The sequence below is a fragment of the Meira miltonrushii genome (genome assembly GCF_003144205.1).
Source record: "Meira miltonrushii strain MCA 3882 unplaced genomic scaffold FA14scaffold_4, whole genome shotgun sequence".
NCBI classification, from domain to species: domain Eukaryota; kingdom Fungi; phylum Basidiomycota; class Exobasidiomycetes; order Exobasidiales; family Brachybasidiaceae; genus Meira; species Meira miltonrushii.
Window position 1 is genome coordinate 1 of NW_020289946.1, and position 19,817 is coordinate 19,817.

A 19,817-nucleotide genomic window follows, 5' to 3' on the forward strand; every position below is an offset into this window, starting at 1 on the left:
CTAACCCTAACCCTAACCCTAACCCTAACCCTAACCCTAACCCTAACCCTAACCCTAACCCTAACCCTAACCCTAACCCTAACCCTAACCCTAACTGTGAATTAACGTTAATTCACGTTAATTAACATGTTAAAACGCGTTAATTCACATTTTACATATGGTTCACACCTGCAAATCTGAACTTTCATTCCCTTGCTTCCTTTTCCCCTCATCTCACATCCTCATCGCCGCCCTTGCGAATTCTATAAACTCAACCACCTCTTTCTCCCCAATCGCAAATTCCTCTTCGTCCTCCCCGTCCCCCCACTCCTCCCCCACGTCGCCATCCTCAACGGCCATCCTAAACCTCATCTCTTCCTCTTCATACTCCCTCTCAATTCCTAGCGCCCGCGCACGCCTCATCCGATCCTCCTCCGCATCCCCCGCTCGCAAAATCTCATCTTCCTCGTCCTCGTCCACATCGCACACCCCGTCATACTCCGCATAACTTGTGAAGCCCTTCAATCGACTCTTTCCGCTCACTCCTTCCATCTCCACACTTTGCTTGTCTGACTTTCCAGCTTTCGCACCCCATTCCCCCTCCGGCAACGGTGGAATCAGCTCTTCCAGCGCCCGCCTTCTCTTTTCCGCTTCGTTCTCCTCCTCCTCCTCCTCTTCTTCGTCCTCCTCAAACAACCCTTGACCTCCTTCCCCTTCGAAAAATGTTTGCATCTTGTCCTTGAACGCATTCAGCTGCTCCATCGCGATCCCCTCCGCGTCCTCATTTGCGGTCTCTCCCTCTTCATACACCCAGTCATCTGGGTCTTCATACAACCGCAACGCTTTTGCACCTTTCTGCGCATCAACATACGGTGGCAACGATCGATCCTGCGCACACGCCTTGACAGCATCTAAAACAAATCCAAGCTCATCCGAAGTGTGCTCATCATTCTTGCTTTGACTCGCCGACCGCCAAATTTTCAATGCCTCCCTCTCCTTCTCCTTCCATTGATAGCTGTCTTGCAATTCTCCATCAAAATAGCCCTGCCTACTGAGTGACTTGATAAATTGTTGGTATGCCTCAGCCTCGCGCATCTGGTCATCCTGTACGTCGAATAGATTCTTTGGATTATTCAACATTCGACTCTTGACATTCGAATGCATCAACTCTAAGCCGCACACAATCTTGCAACCCAGATCTCGCCGTCTTCCTTCCTCCTTGACTGCAATTTCCCCTTCTGCAACCGTCTTGTCACCTCGCTCCTCCTCCAACGCATCCCAATATTTCATCACACTTTCACGCCACTCTGCGCCAAACACCTTCGGTGGAAAGTATCGCTCACCCAACAACATCGCGTACATCCTTCTTGGAATCTTGATCCTGATCAGAAAGGCTGGCCCGCCTTGTCCTCCAAATACACTCAGATCTCGCAACGTTCGAGCATCTTTTGGTCCTTCCCTTCCCTCGAATGCTTCGGCTGCGTCGGCAATGATTTGTGGATAGCGAGACACCAACTTGGCAGCCAGCATCGGCAAATATACCACCGTCGAATGCTGGCAATCTTGCGCCCACCCCAACTCAGGAAACGTTGGCATTCGATTCCGTTGAAGGGTTTCTACGAATTGTGGAGATGCGACCGTGTCCCGCCTCGATTGTAAGGCCTTGAGCGCTGTGATATGTTTGAGAGATTTGCCTTCCTCCAAAGAAGCCTCTAAGGTTTGTACCTCGTCATCCCCAGGGTGGTGCTCCAGAGTCAGCAGATGAAAGGCGCCACCCATAATCCAAAGTCGCCCATCTGCATTGTTTGGGTTAAGCCAATCCGGCAATTCTTCTGCCCCTTCGATCATCAAGAATTGTCCATCTTCATCGTATACATTCGCACAGAATCCGCGAGCGCTCGGTTCATCTTGAAACTTCTCACTTGCCAATATGAGCAAGTGGACAGCCAACCATTCATCTTCAACACTACCGCCATGCCTCATAGACGCACAAAGCCTAGCAGGCTTCTCGCCATCGTCTGTCTGATCGGCTACTGAGACTTTGAGTGGTTCTCTGTACCAAATGTATCCTTCCAGGGTATCTTTGCAATGATCGTTGATGAATTTTTGTAAAAGTGCTGCTAATGAGGTCAGATTTTGATGGATTGTATCGGGTGAATCTGATTCGTAAAATGTAGAAGAAGGGTATATATCGGCACAGAACAAAGGCGTACGATCTTGTGTTGGTAATGTATTGGACTGCATCGCCTTCCACGTTTGCGATGATGGATGCAAAAAGAACAACAGGTTCAAGCTGTGGTGGAGAACTTTTCTCTTTTGTGAACACGTGAGAAATCATTCAAAGCGTGCGCCCGACAGTGAGACATTAAATCGGAAGAAAGCGTGTAATTTAAGTCATGCAGGTTTATGCCTGCTCTTCTCAAGATGGGCAACCTCTCAATCAAACAAGGTGCAAGAAGATCTGGATGCTGGGAAGACCGAAATGTTTGCAAAGCCTAAATAAATGCTATCCACTCTATCATTAACATAATGTGCAACTGATCATGCATGTGATTAAATGTTGATGTTTGCGAGTACATAAGGTCTAATGATGATCTCCGTGTGCAGTCTTTTTGTCGATCTTGTAACCAACGATATGCCTTCTGCCAATCTATGTGGAAAGAATAGTTAGTCACTTGATCCGCAATGTACCCTAAAGCTACTCACCATTTGACCGATATGGAAAATACCATATGCCTCAACTGCATAAATTGCAGTCTTTTGCCATTCTCCAGATTTGGCCAAGTTTGTCCACCAATTAGCATCAATAGCACGAGCATACATTGTCTTGTATGCATCTTGAATGACTTGTAGCGAGCGTGGTGGTGCTAATCCTTCAGCGATGTATACTTGTTTGAACAAAGAACCGGCCACACGCAAGTTGTACATGAATGCATCTGCGTAAGAGGAAACATTTACTAAAGAGAGATGAATTGTCAGATGTCTTGATCGGATTCAATCTCTGACACACATCTACTCACCACCTGTTGCTGATGAAGCACGATCTGCCAATGGTTTACCAAATGCTTTTGCCTTTTCAGCCAAACCGCTCAATTGTTTTGATGCTCCTTCTGCTGCATTTCTTGCACTGCTTGCCACATCAGAACGTGGAACGGATGTATGCAACTGACGATTTAATCCTGAACGGAATGCTGCTGTACGTAAAGAAGAGAAGATCATGATGATATGTGTATGTGACGAGGCAATCGTGGTGAGAAGAAAGTTTGCAAGGATTCTCAATTGCAAGCTTCTAGCGCGAGATTGCATTCAAGGGCGTTTTTGCCTTTTCGCGCCTAAGCCGTTGTTTGCCCGCTGCTCTGCTTCATTGACTCAAAAATAAAAGCAGTGAGCGCGGTGCATAAACGCAGGCAAAGCATGCCAGCTTCACACTTTCATTATCCTCAAGCGTGATTTTACGCCTTGCTACACAATCAGAAGCATCACAATGAAAGTCTGATTTTTGACATCTTTGGCATAGTGTTGATGATCAAAATACATACTGCATGCTTCTTCCTGCCAAGCTGTTATTTTTAGATTAAACTTGGCCGGCTTGTCGTTCAATCACCTTTTTGGCACTCTTTCTCAGGCTAATAAGAATCTTTAAGGCACACAAACAACTAATGTATTTTCTCTGGCGCATCAGCTGAGACGGCGTAATTTATTTCTATGCACCAGGCGCGTGCTGCTTACAATTCCCAACAATCTTTCCTTCATCAGGACCGCCGTTTGTCCCGATTTGAATATCATTTCCCTTCTTTCTTTTCAAAATGAAGCTCAGGAAGACGGATCCACATAACCGTTTCATAAGAGATGATGTACAGATTGAATTATGCATTGTACGTGCGAAAGATCACATGGCGGAGGTAAGGATAGAATACAGTAAAGTGCATTATTATTACCCTTTCGCGCAGGCTCAGGCGCTAAACAAGGGTAACTTGCGTGTTTGTACATTTTGTGATCTTCTGCAATAGTTTGTATCTCTCTTTCCCCATCTTTTCCCTTTTTTTACCTCACATCGATGCTATGCAAACAATATATCAACTAATCAACCAATCCAATCATTACAGCCATCATTATTGATTAGCATCCTTTTGCAATACGCACGACAGTCACATCCAATCGACGTGGGGGAGATTGATCATCATCAAAGGCACGCTCGTCAATCTTAGTATGCAAGCCATCTGTAATACCTGATAGGATAGACCATTTCTGCCAACATGTCATTCCGTTGGAAAGGCCTTCTGGGCGTGGGAAGCAATTCAAATTCACCTTCTGGCCTTACATCGCCAAATGCACATCTACAGGATGGTAAAGACAATTGGTTGGTGCCCGATGAACAGGAATGGGCTAATCACTCATTCGATCCGCTCGATGTGCCAAATATGCTAGGGTTGGAAAATTTCGGCAATACGTGCTATGTTAACTCAGTGATGCAAGCTTTGTACTTTTGCGACCCGTTTCGAGAATCAATATTGGCATACAGTACAAAGCAAACTCCAAAGAAAGCAGCCTTGAATCTTTCCATACCTGGACCCGAAAATGACAACCCTCAAAATGAAATTGATACCCTTTTTCTTGCTTTAAAGTCGCTATTCCAAAGAATGGCTTCTGCTCAAGTAACGATACCCATCGGACAAGTAAATCAACAATCACAACCGGAATCTCAAATGCAATCCTCTTCTTCTCATTCTACTTCTTTCATCGGTTCAGGTCTTTCAAGAAAAGTGTCAAGTAGACCCGGAACAGCAAGTGGCGGAAAAGTCGGTGTCAATGCTGCAGCCAATGCGACCAACAATGCAAATTCGAACTCGAACACAACAAACAACTCAAACCCAGTCAATGGAATACCATCTCCCAATGTTTTGCAAACCAATGCGAATTCTTGTTCGAATATCGTTGTCTCGGATACGGATATCAAAGCATTCTTGACTTCTTTGAGGAAGAACAATATCTTGTTCGATTCGACAGCACATCAAGACGCTCATGAACTGTTCAATTTTGTCCTGAATCGCATCGGTGAAGATATTGTGGACGAGGCCAAAACCGATGGAAGAATGAATGGATCATTAGCAGGATCACAAAACATCGTTCACGATGTCGAACCAAATGGAAAAACGATGATACACCGGTTATTCGAGGGGATTTTAACCAATGAGACAAGATGTCTGACGTGTGAATCGGTCACTTCAAGAGATGAATGTTTCTTGGATTTATCGCTGGATATTGAACGTAACACAAGTGTGACCGCATGTTTGCGTCAATTCAGTGCAAGTGAGATGTTGTGTGCTCGAAATAAATTCTTTTGCGATACATGTTCCGGATTGCAAGAAGCAGAAAAGCGAATGAAGATCAAAAAGCTGCCCAATGTTTTGGCGTTACATTTGAAACGCTTCAAGTACGAAGAGTCTGTTCAAAAATTCGTCAAGTTGGCCTATCGTGTCGTTTTCCCGATGCAGTTGCGTTTGTTCAACACTTCAGATGATGCTGAAGATCCAGATAAATTGTACGAACTATATGGAATCATTGTTCATATCGGTGTCGGCCCGCATCATGGACATTACGTCGCTATCATCAAGGTGGATAAAAGATGGTTTGTCTTTGATGATGAAACGATCAGCGTGATTGATGAATCGGACATCTCAAGATACTTTGGTGATACACCAGGAGCGGGAAGTGCTTATGTTCTGTTTTATCAAGCTGTGGATTTGGATATGTCTAGCCTTGGCCTTCCTGATGTCAAGGCTATGCGAGCAGAGAAAGCAAAGGTACGAAGAGAAGAAAGCATCAAGAGACGAGTTCAGCAGCACAAACAACAGACTGCTTCCCCTAATCCTGATACTCTTTCAACGCCTATGCAACGTGGCTCATCTGGAACTGCGACAGCTTCCTCCTTGTTCTCTGGATTTTTGGGTTCGTCGTCAAATCAAAATGCCGTAGAAGGGTCTAACGATGGAGCACCTTTGGAAGTTCCATCTCGTTCTACTACACCAGCAGAAGGTCGATCTGGCTTATTCGGTCGTTTCCAGAGTCCAAGCAGCGGTGCATCCAATACAAATCCGCCTCTTTCGCTCAATGGGACAACACTGCAAATACCTTCTCCAGCAAATCAAGCTCCTGCTTCGCCAACATCAGCAGAGCCAAATGAAAGCAAAGGATCCTGGCTAACCTCTCTTCGCTCGAGAAAAGGATCGGCAAATGTGGCAGCAAATCAAATATTCCCCCAAAGTAGCCCGACTTTATCGTCAAATAAGATTTTGCATGCAGAGCCTCTTGCCTTGGATGATGATGGTCAGCATTCGCTTTCGGCCACAAGCTCGAATAATGCTGATGAGAGAAATTCAAGGGACGAAAAAAGAACGCTTTCACCTCAAAAACCAATTGAACGTCAACGATCGCCTTTACGAACCGATTTTACAGCGGAGGAAAAGAGAGATGGCAAGGTAGAAAGGCGGACTACATTAACGGGAGGATCATTGAGCGCATCTACGTCTACAAATGTGTCTCCTAGCAAAACGCCCGTACGACCTGCTGCTCCTGGACAAGGTGCAACCTTTACACCAGCTGAAAGACCTTTGAGCAAAAAAGAACAAGAAAAGATTGCTAGAAAAGCTAGGCGGAATACAAGCATTAGTGTCTCTACTGCCCATACTCCTGCTACAGCATTACCGCCTTCTCCTCCTTTCCCTAACCCTCTACCGTTGCCTATCGCCACAAGTGCTTTGGGAAATAATTCGAATCAAAGACGCAAATCTGATGAAGATCCTGCTCCATTGCCAACGTCCAATAGTGCAATGAGTGGATGGAGAAGAGTAACCACGCCAAGAAGACCAACAACTGCTGATCCATCTATTGATCCAACCAAAGCAACAACTCAAAGGAGAAGAAGCACTCTTAGTAGAACGTTTGGCTTTGGAAAGAAGGATAAGAATCCCGATGTTGCTTGATATTGATGATTGCTTATATAATCAATTGTACTTTTATGCATTCTTATCATACGCGTTTGACATTCTAGAAAGGTGGAGAAGGATCCATTTTCTGTTTGGGCATTTGAGCAGTGTGTTTTAATTAGCCAAAAGTTTTCCTGTTCAATGATATTATTTAAGATTTAAGTTGCAGCTTACCATTTCACAATTGTTGGAAGAAGCCATCATCTTCCCGTTTAAACTATTCTCAACATAATGTCAGGTCCACCCAGGTTACCCAACAATCCCGACCAATTACTCAAATGGTCCATAGCTCAAAGTACACCAGGTGGTGGAAGTGGCGATGCCGAAGCAGACGCAGCTAATCATCCTGGAATTCAACAAATCGCTGGAGATATCTCGTCTGGAAGAAGGCCAGATTTGGCAGATCCAGCATTGTATGATGCATTGATGGGCAAAAGTGAAGCACAAATGATGCGAGAAGAACTTTCAGCAGCTTTGGATACAAATCGAACAGAATCAGATCGGATACAAGCATTAGACAATTTTGAAATGTTGATCGAGCAAATCGATAATGCAAACAATATCACTTCAATGAAGATGTGGGAGCCACTTTTGGGTCTTTTGACCGGATCACAGGAATCACATGCAACCAGTCCAGCAATTCAAGTTGCAACCCTTTGGATCGTTGGTACTGCCGTTCAGAACAATGACAAAGCACAAATGACAGTATTGCAATTCGGTTTCCTCAAGCCCATCATTTCCCTTTTGGTACATGGCGCGGATGGGCAAGTACGCAGTAAGGCATTGTACGCATTAAGTGGAATCCTTAAACACAATGCAAAAGCTGTTCTCTCGTTCATCGAGCTAGATGGATGGAACGCACTATGTGGTGCACTACTTGATCCTGACGTCTCTTTACGTCGCAAGTCTGCATTCTTGATCAATTCTCTTCTATTGCAAGACGATTCCGCATCACAATCAACACAAGAAGAAGTTCCACCTGCAAGAACTGGACTTTCAACTGCTGTTGCTCCCGTTCCCAATTCAGGACCTGGAGAATTGCCATCTGCTCCGCTTGAGCAACCTCCTGCAACACTTGCAGATGGCATCAAACATCCATCCATTGTCTCACAATTGGTTGAATCGAGGTTACTGAATACTCTGATCGTATCTCTCTTACCCGCTTCGATTCAATCTAGCCTGCCTTCTGCATCATTGGAAGGTATAGATACGGCCACATCAGCAGGACCGGATGGAGACATTGAATTACGTGATGATTTGGACTACGCTGAAAAAGCAAGTAGAGCATGTTTGACATTTGTGGAGAAATGTCAAGAAGCAAAAGAGAACGGAAAAGATGCTTTGCAAACCATTCAACAAGATCAAAAGCAACTCGTCAAAACATTGTTGCACGCCCTACTGCAAGAATGGAATGAAGGAGCGATTGAACAGGACGCTGACATTAAACAACGTTGGCAAGAACTCGGTCTCACTCAAGCCGAGCTAAACACATACGAAACAGTCGTAAATACCTTGTAATTAATGTGTATTAGATAATTATAATAGATGTAGTACATGAAGACATTCAAGTCTTATTCCCTCAAAGTTTAGAGCCTTCAGTTTGTGCAGGGCTTTGTGATTCACACAGTGTACGCATATAACGTAAAGCATCAACAATCGCACGAGCAAAAGTGTTTGTTGGGTGCTGTCCAAGTTGCCCGTTTCCATACGGTTCAGGATGCTTGGTTTCAATGCCAAACTTGAGTAATTGACTTCCGGTTAGATAATTGATTCCCACTCCGTCCAAGAAGCCACTGCCGAATCCTGTACCTGCCAAAAGATCTCCTGCTGATAAACCAGAAGTGGAAAGTTTCCATGTTTGACTATCCCCCAACAAAGGATCGGCAAATAGTAATTCTGCGCCTGCATAGAAGTTCTTTCCCCTCTTTCCTGCATAATCAGTCAAAGACCCATCTTCAGTTGCATCATAGACCAATCTCAATCCTGTCAAATGACGATCAATTCCTTTACCGAATGAAGATGCACGAGTTTGTTGGTTGTGAGCTGTCGTGGCTGCTGATAACAATTTGTACACCTCTGCTTCTGGTTTACCTTCTCTTACCGCACGTACGAATTCATAACTTTCTCGTGAGAAGGAGCGGATAACGTCTGTTCTTCCATGCTTAAAAGATCTTGTACTTGCTGTTTCGTAAGTTGGTGTTTGATGTCCTTTGACTTTGAACATTGCCAATTGTAGTGCTTGTTGAAGATAAGCGTCTGGACTTTGTTTTGCTACCTTTTTGATCCATTCAGTTCCGTATTCATCGAACCATAGCTCACCAATATCACTCTCTCCACTGATCCTTCTTGCTTCGTTGAATGCAGTTTGAATATCTTCTTCCACTTTTGCATCCACGTCAAATTCAAATTTGCTAAAGATGGGCTCGGCAGTGGATTTGACAGAAGGTGCAGTGTATGGCAAATTCTCTTCCAATTTTTCATCAGGTTTAGGTGCTGGAACGGCAGCAGCAAAATCGATCAGGATACTTGGAATCAAAGCATCACAAGGTGAATGTTCTCCCATCAATCCTGCTCTTCCGTTAGGCTCAACAATCAAACTGATTGCTTTGTCGAACCATCTGTTCAAGCCTCCACGACCTGCTCCGGATGAGTTACGTGCGTGCGAATCAACTGTAGGTGGTGTGGAAGGATGTGCAGGCTCTGCATTGTGCTTGGCGATTGGAAGAACGGAAGAGTCCAATGAAAGACTGAACAAAGCATCTTCGATAACGTTGATCGATTCGCGATTCTTTGGTGAGATTGAGAGAAGATGCTCTCTTGATCGAGTCCAATCATCACGTCCAATAGCTGTGAGCACTCCGACTGCTTTTCCATCACCTCTACGTGCATCTTGTACAATGCTCGTCAATGCCAGTTCCAAATCACTCGGCGAAACCAATGATCCATCTTTGTTTTGCACTTGAAGTTTATAGAAATTGTTGCGTGCTAAAACGATGATGTGGTTGTGCTTGTTTGGAAATCCTGCTTCGATATTGAAGTCATGCGGAATTGCAGGAATACGGGTCACACCAAACATACGGGTATACTGATGCATGCAGAGAGGTCCTGCTCTTGAAGCATCTGGTAAGATATCTTGCGATTCCAGACGAACTTTGAATTGCATCAATCTGTGACAGATCCATGCAGCTCGACGAATACCCCATTCGCTTTGCTTCCAATCGTTTGCTCCTAGAGCGGTTGCAATATCTGCGTCAGGGATTAGATCGCCAACACGTTCTACCTGTATTTCCGGCTTTTCCAATTCTGCAGCCGGTGTGTCTGGGTTGGCTCTGAACATGAGCCACCAATTGGAATTGACAAGAAGTGGAACACGCCATTCATGGTATGCTTTCTGTAACCAGAATCGATCATCTAGCCAATTATTAGGAGATGTACGATCGACATCCAATAAGCGTTGTTGTAATTTTTGAACGAGTGAGCCTGATTTCAAAGCATCTGCTGCCCATTTTTGTCTTTTTGCTAATTCTGATTGTGCAGTTTGTCCGGGTGGTAATTGACCCAATTCTTCGGCTTGCAAGAGAATTGGTTCTAAACTTTTAATGTATCGTGCAAATGTATCTTCTAGAGCTGGAACGGGTAATTTTGGCAATTTATCTTGTTGGGAGAATGTCTTTGGCTTGTCAGCTGCATTACCACGAAATTTGGTCAGAGCAAACATGTTTGTATTGCTTGAATGAAAGGAGCGATTTTGTAAAGGTGATTTGTTGTTTTTGTATTCTTGCGCCTTCAGGGAAAGAGGTCGAAATGTGTTTAAAATTGGAACAGATACAATCGGTCGCACAACACCAAATGAATGCTTCACTACAAGCATTGCCGAGAGGAAAAGGTGTTTAGGTGATGGTTGAAGAATGAATGTTCAAAGTGATGTTGGAATACAAAAGAAGGCGAGCTAATTTCTGTTCTGAGCCAAGAAGCATTTCCCTCCTCCTGTGAAAGCAAGCCTAATGCATTTAATGTCTTTTTAGCCGAAGAGCGATTTCACAACACCGAAGCAGTGCACTTTATGCAGCGCGTTGGCATGTACATTATGAATCCGAGCACCGGTTGCAGCAATTATTGTTGTTCTCCCCGCTTTCTTTAGTTAAAAAAAAGGAGGGGTGAACGCGTTAATCCAGAGAATCATCATCTTCGGAGAATTGTCAATCTGGGGTTTACCGGTTTTTCAAGCACAACAAAGTGCCGTATCGTCCATCCCTCTCTCTCTCTCTCTCTCTGTGTTTAAACTATTCAACATCGGAAATTAGAGTATCGAGATTGAGCATAATCGATATAAAGTTTGTATAGCACAAATAAAGACGCAATTGTGTTTTGCGAGTCAAGATGACCGGGGGAATAAAGTTAGAGGAGAAAGATAAATATAGAAAAGAGTATACATCCTGATGATAAAATGTGCACCTTTTTTTCAGATTTAATTGTGTGTTGCAGTAACGGTGACAGGTCCTCTGTACAAACTACCACCATGACGGAATATACATTGAGCGCTCAATTCGGTAGCCGATAAACGCATTGCCAAAGAAACATCGGCCCGTAAAAAATCTTTTCCATCAGCTGTTTTGCATCTTTGTAAAAGTGAATGAAAAGGTTGCATATCAATTGTAAACGTTGCCAATTGTTCAAATCCAGGTTCATCAACAAATTCCGGTGATTCATCATCACCTCGATAAACGTATAATGCAATATTGGCCGTACATGGCACACTTGGAACCCACGTTAGCACAAAAGGTGCAACATGCTCCTCATCATCCCTTCCACTTTCACCTTTACGTAAGATACATCCAAAAGCGTCAGGAAGATGTCGAACACCATCCACACCACCGTATGCCTTTGAAGTTCTTGAGGTATGTTTAGGATCCGTTGCACGGAAAACGGTCGAACATTTGATTCCAAAAGAATGTCTGCTCACTCTTGATCCAACCACTCCATCAATCACCCAGACCAAAGCTCCAGACGCAACAGCCTTTGCCGTTGATTCGTCTGGCTTGCACAATTGCACCAAATTTCCCAATCGATTTTGCAATTCCCTTCTAAAGTAAACACTTTCACTGAACCCTCCTACCATTGCAACTGTAACGGCAGCTCCTTGTGCGTTCGTCACTCTTCTTCGGATACTCTGTTCTGTGGCTGAAATGGAGGGTTCGAAGAATTTTGCTACTTCTTTTCCGGTAAATACCAATTTTCCTCTTCTCAATCGAATGGAAGGATCATTTTCAGAAGAAGATCCGATAGGTAGCAGAATTTGCTCTTGTTCTGAATTCATAAATGTTTCCTTTATCGAAGATGCAAACGCTTGACGTAATCCTCTCAAATCTTCCACGTTATCCCATCGGGTATTCTTGAGCCTTTCTTGTAGATAAAGCATCGCTCGATGATCCACTGTTGCACTACCTCCCAAAATACAGTCTGAAACGCCATTTTCACGTACTTCAATTGCAGGGTATGTGTTTGTCACTTCATACGTAGAAATATCAATTGTACCACCACCTGCATCACAAACGATCAAATTTTGACCAGATCTATCGAGCCAATCTCCGGTTGCTGCAGGATTCATTGCACAAAAGTTAATACTTGCCTCTGCTTCTGTAACGAATCTGATTGAATCTCCTCGATCTGGCGTGACAAGTTGAGCGGCGATACAGGCTTGACGTAGGAGTTGTTGTTGTGCGATTTCCCATCCGTTTGGTACAGTGACAATGTAGGAAGTATTTTGACCAAGAGTCATCAGGATTTCATGACCATTGGATAGTCTAGAGTAGATGTATGTTCCAATGCAACGGACCATATATGCCAAGAAACCTGCGCAAACTTGTTCAGCAGAGATTCCACTCGGTAGTGGATCTAGATTCACATCTTCGCTGGCTTCTCCATCCATATGAATGACGTGAAGATGATCAGGTTTCAAATGCAATTTCCACCAACGTATCTGATAGCCTCCTTCGTCCAATGCATTTTCTGCATCACTTCCTTCTGCTTCAGCACCGAAGAATCGAGGGACTTTGTTGGCATCGTATGTGACTACAGAAGGAATCTTTGATAAATGACTTGGTTGACCTGGCCACGCACGTACATCTTCGATCTTTGGACGTTTTCCAGGTTCAAGGATACAATAACTTGCACCACTATACGTAGTTCCCAAATCGATTGCGATGATCAGTTGACGTTGACCTTGATATGGCAACCATTCTTTTCCTGCTCTTCTTTGTTGTTTTGATGTTTGTGTTGCACCATTTGGTTGAACGAGGTATTGAGCATAACTATTTTTTGTGCCGTTGCCGTTTGTCATTGTGCTTCCAAAGCTTGCACGTTGTGACATTGTTGGGGTGATTCCCTCTACTTAATCAAATGACAGATCGAAATAGTGATGAATAGTTTGGTTGATGGAAAGGATGATGATCATATACAGCAGAAGAATTGAAATGACGTTTTAATTTGAGAAAACCTTTTTATCGCGGATAAAGACGCTAGAAATTGCGCTGGTGTGTGTGTGTGTGTGTATTGGTTATAGGTTACGCCTTTTGAATGTGTGTGCGTGTGTACGTGTACATTGTGCACTACGCGACTCTTTTTTCATTTGTATTCATTCAATTACATTTATATTTCTTGTTTCTTAACTTTGACTATGCATAGTGTGAAACCTGCAGGTTTGATGCCGTGTACCTTATATTTATTCAATTCAAAGGCAGTCTACAACTGTCAACGGCAATTGGCCTTTGCCTGCTAATAGAACACAAATGATGGTTAAACTCATCATCATTCCATCGCTACCGTTTATTGATTTCCTGTCAACGATTTCTCAAATGACCATAAGACAAAAATCATACTTCTCTAATTGGCGTTTACGGTGCCGAAGTGAAGAAATCATATGCATATGTTGTAACAAATACTTATCGACAGTGCGGCTTCCGCTTCTTTTTCACCTTTTGTTGATTTTGTAATGTGAACATGTGTTACTCTCAACGGATAAGATAGAAAGAGAAATGCAGCACGTGGTAACAATATAGTGACTGATGAAAGAATGCATCCTCGTAGGAGTTGACTCTTGTTACTTGATTGTCTTGAAATCACATTGTTGGTATTGCTATTGCGCCCATCGAACATCGGAATGAGGTCCCTCTTTTGCCACAAGAAGAGTCTAATCATTTTGGCCTTCTATATAATCTCTTCCTTTCCACCATCACGACCTACGATTTTCAGAACAACAAGTTGAATTTTAGAAAATGCGTTCTTCCTTTGCTTTCGCCTTCCTTGTCACGACTTTGAGCTTTGTCTTTTTACTCAACCTTGTCAATGCCGTTTGCGAGTGAGTTGTATTGTATCGATTTGCATATCAGAATATATCCTGATCACTTTCTTCCTTATACCATAGCATCTCTCTTCAATGTGTAGACGATAATTCTTGCGTCGACGATTATAAGGGAACCGTGCAAGACCAAAACGTATGCAACCCTGTTTGTGGTCAAGACGGTCGTAAACCAGAATGTTGCAGATTGTGTGAAGGAAATGGTGCAGATTGATAGTTGATCAATTTATTCAATGCTATTTTCATGATAACTTTGTTTGTCAAACCACTATCATTATGTGAATTTTGAGGTGTTGCAATTATGAAACCTGGCCGCCCACTCAGATATTTCTTCGGTTGGCGTTCGTAAGACCGACGCTTAAGATAATCCAATTGCAGTAAAAATTTAAACCGCAGCACTATATCACAAAGTGAATGTGCGGCAACCGTTTCTCATCTTTTTTTTTTGTTGAGGTATTTTGAAAGTAGATTCTTCAAATCTTCTTTCAAACTCTATACACCATCTTAAACAATGCGTTCCTACATCAACATTATCTTTCTCATCATGACTCTAAGCCTCGTCTTATTCGTCAATTCTGTTCAAGCCGATTGCGAGTGAGTACAGTATATTGAAACACTTTCATGCTGAAACTTGAACTAATTCTTGTTTTGATGTAGTTACTCGATTGCATGTGTATTCACAGGCGCTTGTCAAAGTGGTGAATTCAATGGGGGTGTTCAAGCAGCAGATGTTTGTAATCCGCAATGCAATCGCGAACGTCCAGGATGCTGCAAATTTTGTGAAGGAACGAACTAATGCAGCCATAACAAGAAATTGACTTGATCGATGCTAGGCTCGTTGTCTGTTGTCATCATTGATGTTCGCACAGCTTATTTACTTGCTTGGCCGAGGTGTAACGTTTTTCAACCGTTCTGTTAGTTGAAGCTCGGTTCAATAAATAGTCAGCAGAGTAATGGCTCATTATCATCATCGTCAATTTTTGCTACGAGAATGCAATTGATAATTTTATTCAATCTCCTAGCAATTTATCTCTGCCATTTGATCTCTCCGATGTCGCGAGCCTGTGAAATTAAGGAAACAGGGGTCTTAACCTTTGCAGGAGTAATATGATCAATCTGGTCTGCGCGACAATTTACCTTTCTTGCTGATAATGTTATTCATTCTCCTAGCAATTTATCTCTGCCATTTGATCTAACCCCTATGTCGCTAGCCTGTGAAATTAAAGAAACAAGGGTCTTAACCTTTACAGGAGTGATTTGATCAATCTGGTCTCCGTAACAATTTACCTTTCTTGCTTCCGCACCATCATAATTTCCGTTTTCATCCTACTTTCTCGACAATGCGTCCTTTCTTCAATCTTGTCTTCCTTGCCACGGCTTTAAACCTCTTCTTTTCACTTAATCTCATTCAAGCCGGTTGCGAGTGAGTGTATTGGATTGATGTTTGTTTTGAATTGTATCCTGATCAAGTTTTTCTTTATCACAGCATATCACGGGCATGTGTAGATAAGGGTTCCTGCGTCAGCGATTATTCAGGAACGGTAAAAGACGCCACTGTATGCAATCCTACCTGTGGTACAGCCGGTCAAAAGGCAGAATGTTGCGAAATGTGCGGAGGTTGAATTGATCGAATGAGATCTATAATATCTATTCATTGATATCCCATTCAGTCAATCTTATATAGTCATATTACAATCATCAATTTTCGAGTATTGGTCAGATAGTCTGACAGAATTGGACCAATTGGTTGTATTTTTGAAAAGAAAGAGGAGGCTTTGGCGTGGCGGCGCAGGGCTTTTATTATTATTATGATTTAAAGTAGCGCCCTTTTTGGCAGAATGAATTGAAGCTGAGCTTGCAAGGCAGAATAGCAGTCTCTTTTTATTGTATACGCCCATTTGGATGCATTATTATGCGTGCGCAAGCTGATCCGGATCAACTCTTTTCTTTTTCTTTTGGTGCAGATCATTGTAACACTAAAGCACAACAAACAAACAATACCTCTTTTCACCTCCTAACAAACACAACCTGAAATTACTCCACTGAACATCCCGTCTCCGCTCATTCAAAACAAAAGTACGGCTGCTTGATGTATTGATTTCACTCTTTGGGCCGATATGCAAACTTCCGATGAGGGGAAAGTGGAAAGAATGAATGAAATACCTAATTCCACTTCATTCTTACAAAGTACACAAACAGACGATGAGCAATCTGACAAATTAGATCAATCGACAAACGTTGCATCTCAAACTCACATTCCCGAAGAAACTTCTACCACAATCGAAGACATTGATTCTCAAAATCAAGCCAATCTTGACGCCGCATCTCAATCAGCAAAAGATGATGCTGAAGAGATCATTAAGATTCCAAACACCATCCCACCTTCAAATGAGGTTGTAGCAGCAATCAACGTCGACGAAAAATCGGATAGTGGACCAGGTAAAACAGATAGCAAAGATACAACAGGGTCCAGTGAAAACGTCGCCGATGATCAAGAGACGGGAAAAGATGACAAAGAGACACATGACGAAATTATGCAGGTGGATGTAAGAGAAGGAAGCACTGATATACCAGCAGAGCCTATTGCTGAGAAGGACTCAAAAGAAGTAGAAAAGGTAGAGAAATCAACCGATGCGGAGGTTGACCAACAAATGCTCGATGGAACGACAACAATGCATGATGAAGCCGAAATTGCAACAACCTCGAACAAGGATGCTTCTACTCTAGGTGAAGCAGCTGCAACAGAGGGAGAAATGATCACATCCACTGAAAAATCTTTAGACGACGGACAAAGCGAGCAAGCAAATGACAATTTTGCGACTGTGGTACCTAAAGATGAAACAATTGACGCAAAGGAAGGCGAGGTTCCTTCTCCACAACATCAGCATGCAGAAGAGGAGGTGCAAGAGCTCAGCCCAGCTGCAGCAGATGATGCATATACGGAGAATGCTCTTCCAGAAAATGACAAGAAAAATCTCAACAGTGACTCGATCGTAGAGAAGACGGTAGATGATCAGCAGACGGAAAAGACAGCATCCCAGATTGACATTCCTGAAGTACAAACAGAGCCATCTGATGAAAGTGCAAAAGTAGCCGGAGACGCTGATTCCATTTCTTCACAACAACAATCACAGGCAGCTGCCACCGAACCATCTGATGAAGGTAAAGGAATAATGAAAGGCGTTGGTTCTGCTACAATTCAACAACAATCGCAAAGCGCTGCTACCGAACCATCTGAAGTAGAAGCAACTGAATCAGCTCTTCCAGCAAATCCTCCGAATAGCGAGCCAGCAGCTTCACAGGCAGATGAGAACGCAACAATAGTTGATTCAAAAGCAGAGGCTGAGAGCGATGATGCTTTAAAGATTGCAAATCATGATGTTCAATCAGCCGCAAACAATGCAGATGCAGCACAATCGGAAGATGCATCTCAAGATCCTACAGCTGTTACACAAATCGCAATTCTTCTCAAAATTAACAAAGAGCTCATACGACTTTGTATCGATTTGCAAGGTAAAGAACAGACTAATGACCCTATCTACAAAGAATCTGCTATGCGTCTTCAAGCCAATTTAGCGTTCTTAGCAGCCATGGCTGAACCATCATCGAGCAAAGGTTCAAAGCAGACGAACGCGATGTTAAACGATGAGCCTTTTCCCATTACCAGTATGACCTCGGGAACACTTTTGCCGAAACTTTATGCACACCTTCGATCGATTTCCACAGAACCAAAAGATTCTTCAAAAGAAGCAGAACAGAGTCGGGAGCCGCCAACTCAAGATGCCAACGTTTCAGAAGATGTCATGCAAAAATCAAGTGACCAATCTTCATCTTCTTCGTCGCCCAACACAGCAGGTTCAAAGAAGAGAAGACGAACTTCTACTTCTGAGCAAGACGCTCAATCAAATCGTACAGCTCCCGGTAGAAGTGCTTCTTCAAATGGGACCAAGCCAACTAACAGACGAAAGAGTAGTACAAGTGCCAATGCTATTGCAACATCAGCGGCATCAACACCAACTCTAGCAATGCCACAAGCTGTTCCTGCTGCTTCATCTGCTGCTGCTACAGATATGGCTGCACATTCGCCTAATCTGCCGCTGCCCAACGGATCTGCAACCGGTTCCAACGGCTCTCCTGCGCAAGGTCCATCAACAATTTCACCACAATCACATGGTGCACGAAATGGAAATCCGACACCGCAACAGCTTCAAGGTCTTATCCAAGCGTTTGGTCAAAATGCTGTGAACAATCTGAATGCGTTGCAATCTCATTACCGTTCCGGTCAACCACAAGCAGTTGTTGCATACATGGAATCCAACGTTCCGAATTTCCGTAATTTGCCTCTTCAATTGCAATTACAACAGATGGCTTCTGTTCAAAATGCAGCCATTCAAAGACAAAGGCAAGCATCCATTGGTTCGACAATTTCAAATAATGCTGCTTCACCTGGAGCACCCGGAACTCCACAGCAACAACAATCTGGACCATCTCATCAAAGACGTCCATCTGCTGCCGCCGCTCCTAGTCCTGGCGGCGATCAACTTCGAAGGAGTACGCAAAGTCCAATGTCAGCTCCCAACGTTCCGCCTTTTTCTCAACAAGCGACAGTGAATGGAATTGGGCAGCAACAACAGCAAGCGCCTGGAACACCTGTAAATATGTCAATGCCATTCGGAAATGTTGCTTCGCCTGCTACATCTGCTGCCAGTCCTGGCACATTCGGACAAAATCAATCGATGCAACAATTTCAGCAACAACAATCTGGTGGTGGCATGAACAGTCAGATGGGTGGTTCAATCCAAAGAGGCAATCCGGGAGCTAGCCAACAACAGCCCAACTTCAATATCCCTGCACAACAACAGCAGCAGCCCAACGTGCCTGCCACATCTCAAGCACAACAAATGTTTGCCTCTTTGCCACCCCAATTGTCTAGCTTACCGGCTCATCTGCAACAACAATTGCTGCAGAATCTTATGATGCAGCAACAACACCAACAGCCAGCACAAATGACCAGTCAGCCTATGGCACCTCCTGCCGGCATGAACCCAATGATGGCGGCTATGTTTGGACAGGCTCAACATCAACAACAATCTTCACCCTCCGGAAATTTTCGTCCGGGTAACGTTGGCTTGAGTGGTAATGCAGGTCAGGCAAACGGAATGCCTAATTTGGCCAATATGTGGGCGAATATGCAACAACAACAACAACAGAACAATACCCAGTAGATTTGATAAAAGTGTACATCTAAACTTTGTGTATGAGAATGTCTTGTATTTTAATGTGTATACTGTTTTATTCTGCAAATGAATAAGGAGAAGAAAGAGCTGGTCAACAACTTGGTTCTCAATTTTTATGTTCAAATGCCGCAAATTTGCGGCTATTCAGTATTGCAGAATAGTGCTCGGTCATATTTATCGATGCGCGAACATCGTCCGACTGTTGAGCTTGAACTTTGTAATGTATTGGGTTATCATCCTAAAGATATATGTTGATGG

General features: G+C 43.4%; 7 protein-coding genes across 7 annotated transcripts; 3 read left to right on the forward strand and 4 right to left on the reverse strand.

Moving 5' to 3' along the window:
* Positions 1 to 157: 157 nt before the first annotated feature.
* On the reverse strand, positions 158 to 2,405 carry FA14DRAFT_161858 (uncharacterized protein). The gene has a single exon (XM_025499318.1). It carries the CDS (start codon positions 2,221 to 2,223, stop codon positions 214 to 216), a length of 2,010 nt encoding a protein of 669 aa, XP_025352711.1. The 5' UTR covers positions 2,224 to 2,405; the 3' UTR covers positions 158 to 213.
* Positions 2,406 to 2,563: 158 nt separating this feature from the next.
* Positions 2,564 to 3,198, reverse strand: FA14DRAFT_157129 (uncharacterized protein; the record flags this gene model as incomplete). Its single annotated transcript, XM_025497877.1, has 3 exons — positions 2,564 to 2,629; positions 2,686 to 2,936; positions 3,000 to 3,198. The coding sequence occupies 3 exons, from the start codon at positions 3,196 to 3,198 to the stop codon at positions 2,564 to 2,566; spliced, it is 516 nt and encodes a 171-aa protein (XP_025352712.1).
* Positions 3,199 to 4,400: 1,202 nt separating this feature from the next.
* Positions 4,401 to 5,720, forward strand: FA14DRAFT_126328 (cysteine proteinase; the record flags this gene model as incomplete). Its single annotated transcript, XM_025496740.1, has 2 exons — positions 4,401 to 4,500; positions 4,855 to 5,720. Coding segments are annotated over 2 exons (966 nt in total), but the record flags the coding sequence as incomplete, so codon positions are not given.
* Positions 5,721 to 7,223: 1,503 nt separating this feature from the next.
* On the forward strand, positions 7,224 to 8,435 carry FA14DRAFT_109826 (Fes1-domain-containing protein; the record flags this gene model as incomplete). Its single annotated transcript, XM_025495891.1, has 1 exon — positions 7,224 to 8,435. A coding segment is annotated over one exon (1,212 nt), but the record flags the coding sequence as incomplete, so codon positions are not given.
* Positions 8,436 to 8,544: 109 nt separating this feature from the next.
* Positions 8,545 to 10,683, reverse strand: FA14DRAFT_181101 (acyltransferase ChoActase/COT/CPT; the record flags this gene model as incomplete). Its single annotated transcript, XM_025501064.1, has 1 exon — positions 8,545 to 10,683. One exon carries the CDS (start codon positions 10,681 to 10,683, stop codon positions 8,545 to 8,547), a length of 2,139 nt encoding a protein of 712 aa, XP_025352715.1.
* Positions 10,684 to 11,072: 389 nt separating this feature from the next.
* FA14DRAFT_73135 (uncharacterized protein) lies at positions 11,073 to 13,488 on the reverse strand. Its single transcript, XM_025502788.1, has one exon. The coding sequence runs from the start codon at positions 13,333 to 13,335 to the stop codon at positions 11,434 to 11,436; it is 1,902 nt and encodes a 633-aa protein (XP_025352716.1). The 5' UTR covers positions 13,336 to 13,488; the 3' UTR covers positions 11,073 to 11,433.
* A 2,803-nt stretch (positions 13,489 to 16,291) lies between these two features.
* Positions 16,292 to 19,664, forward strand: FA14DRAFT_161860 (uncharacterized protein). Its single transcript, XM_025499319.1, has one exon. The coding sequence runs from the start codon at positions 16,440 to 16,442 to the stop codon at positions 19,545 to 19,547; it is 3,108 nt and encodes a 1,035-aa protein (XP_025352717.1). The 5' UTR covers positions 16,292 to 16,439; the 3' UTR covers positions 19,548 to 19,664.
* Positions 19,665 to 19,817: the final 153 nt, after the last annotated feature.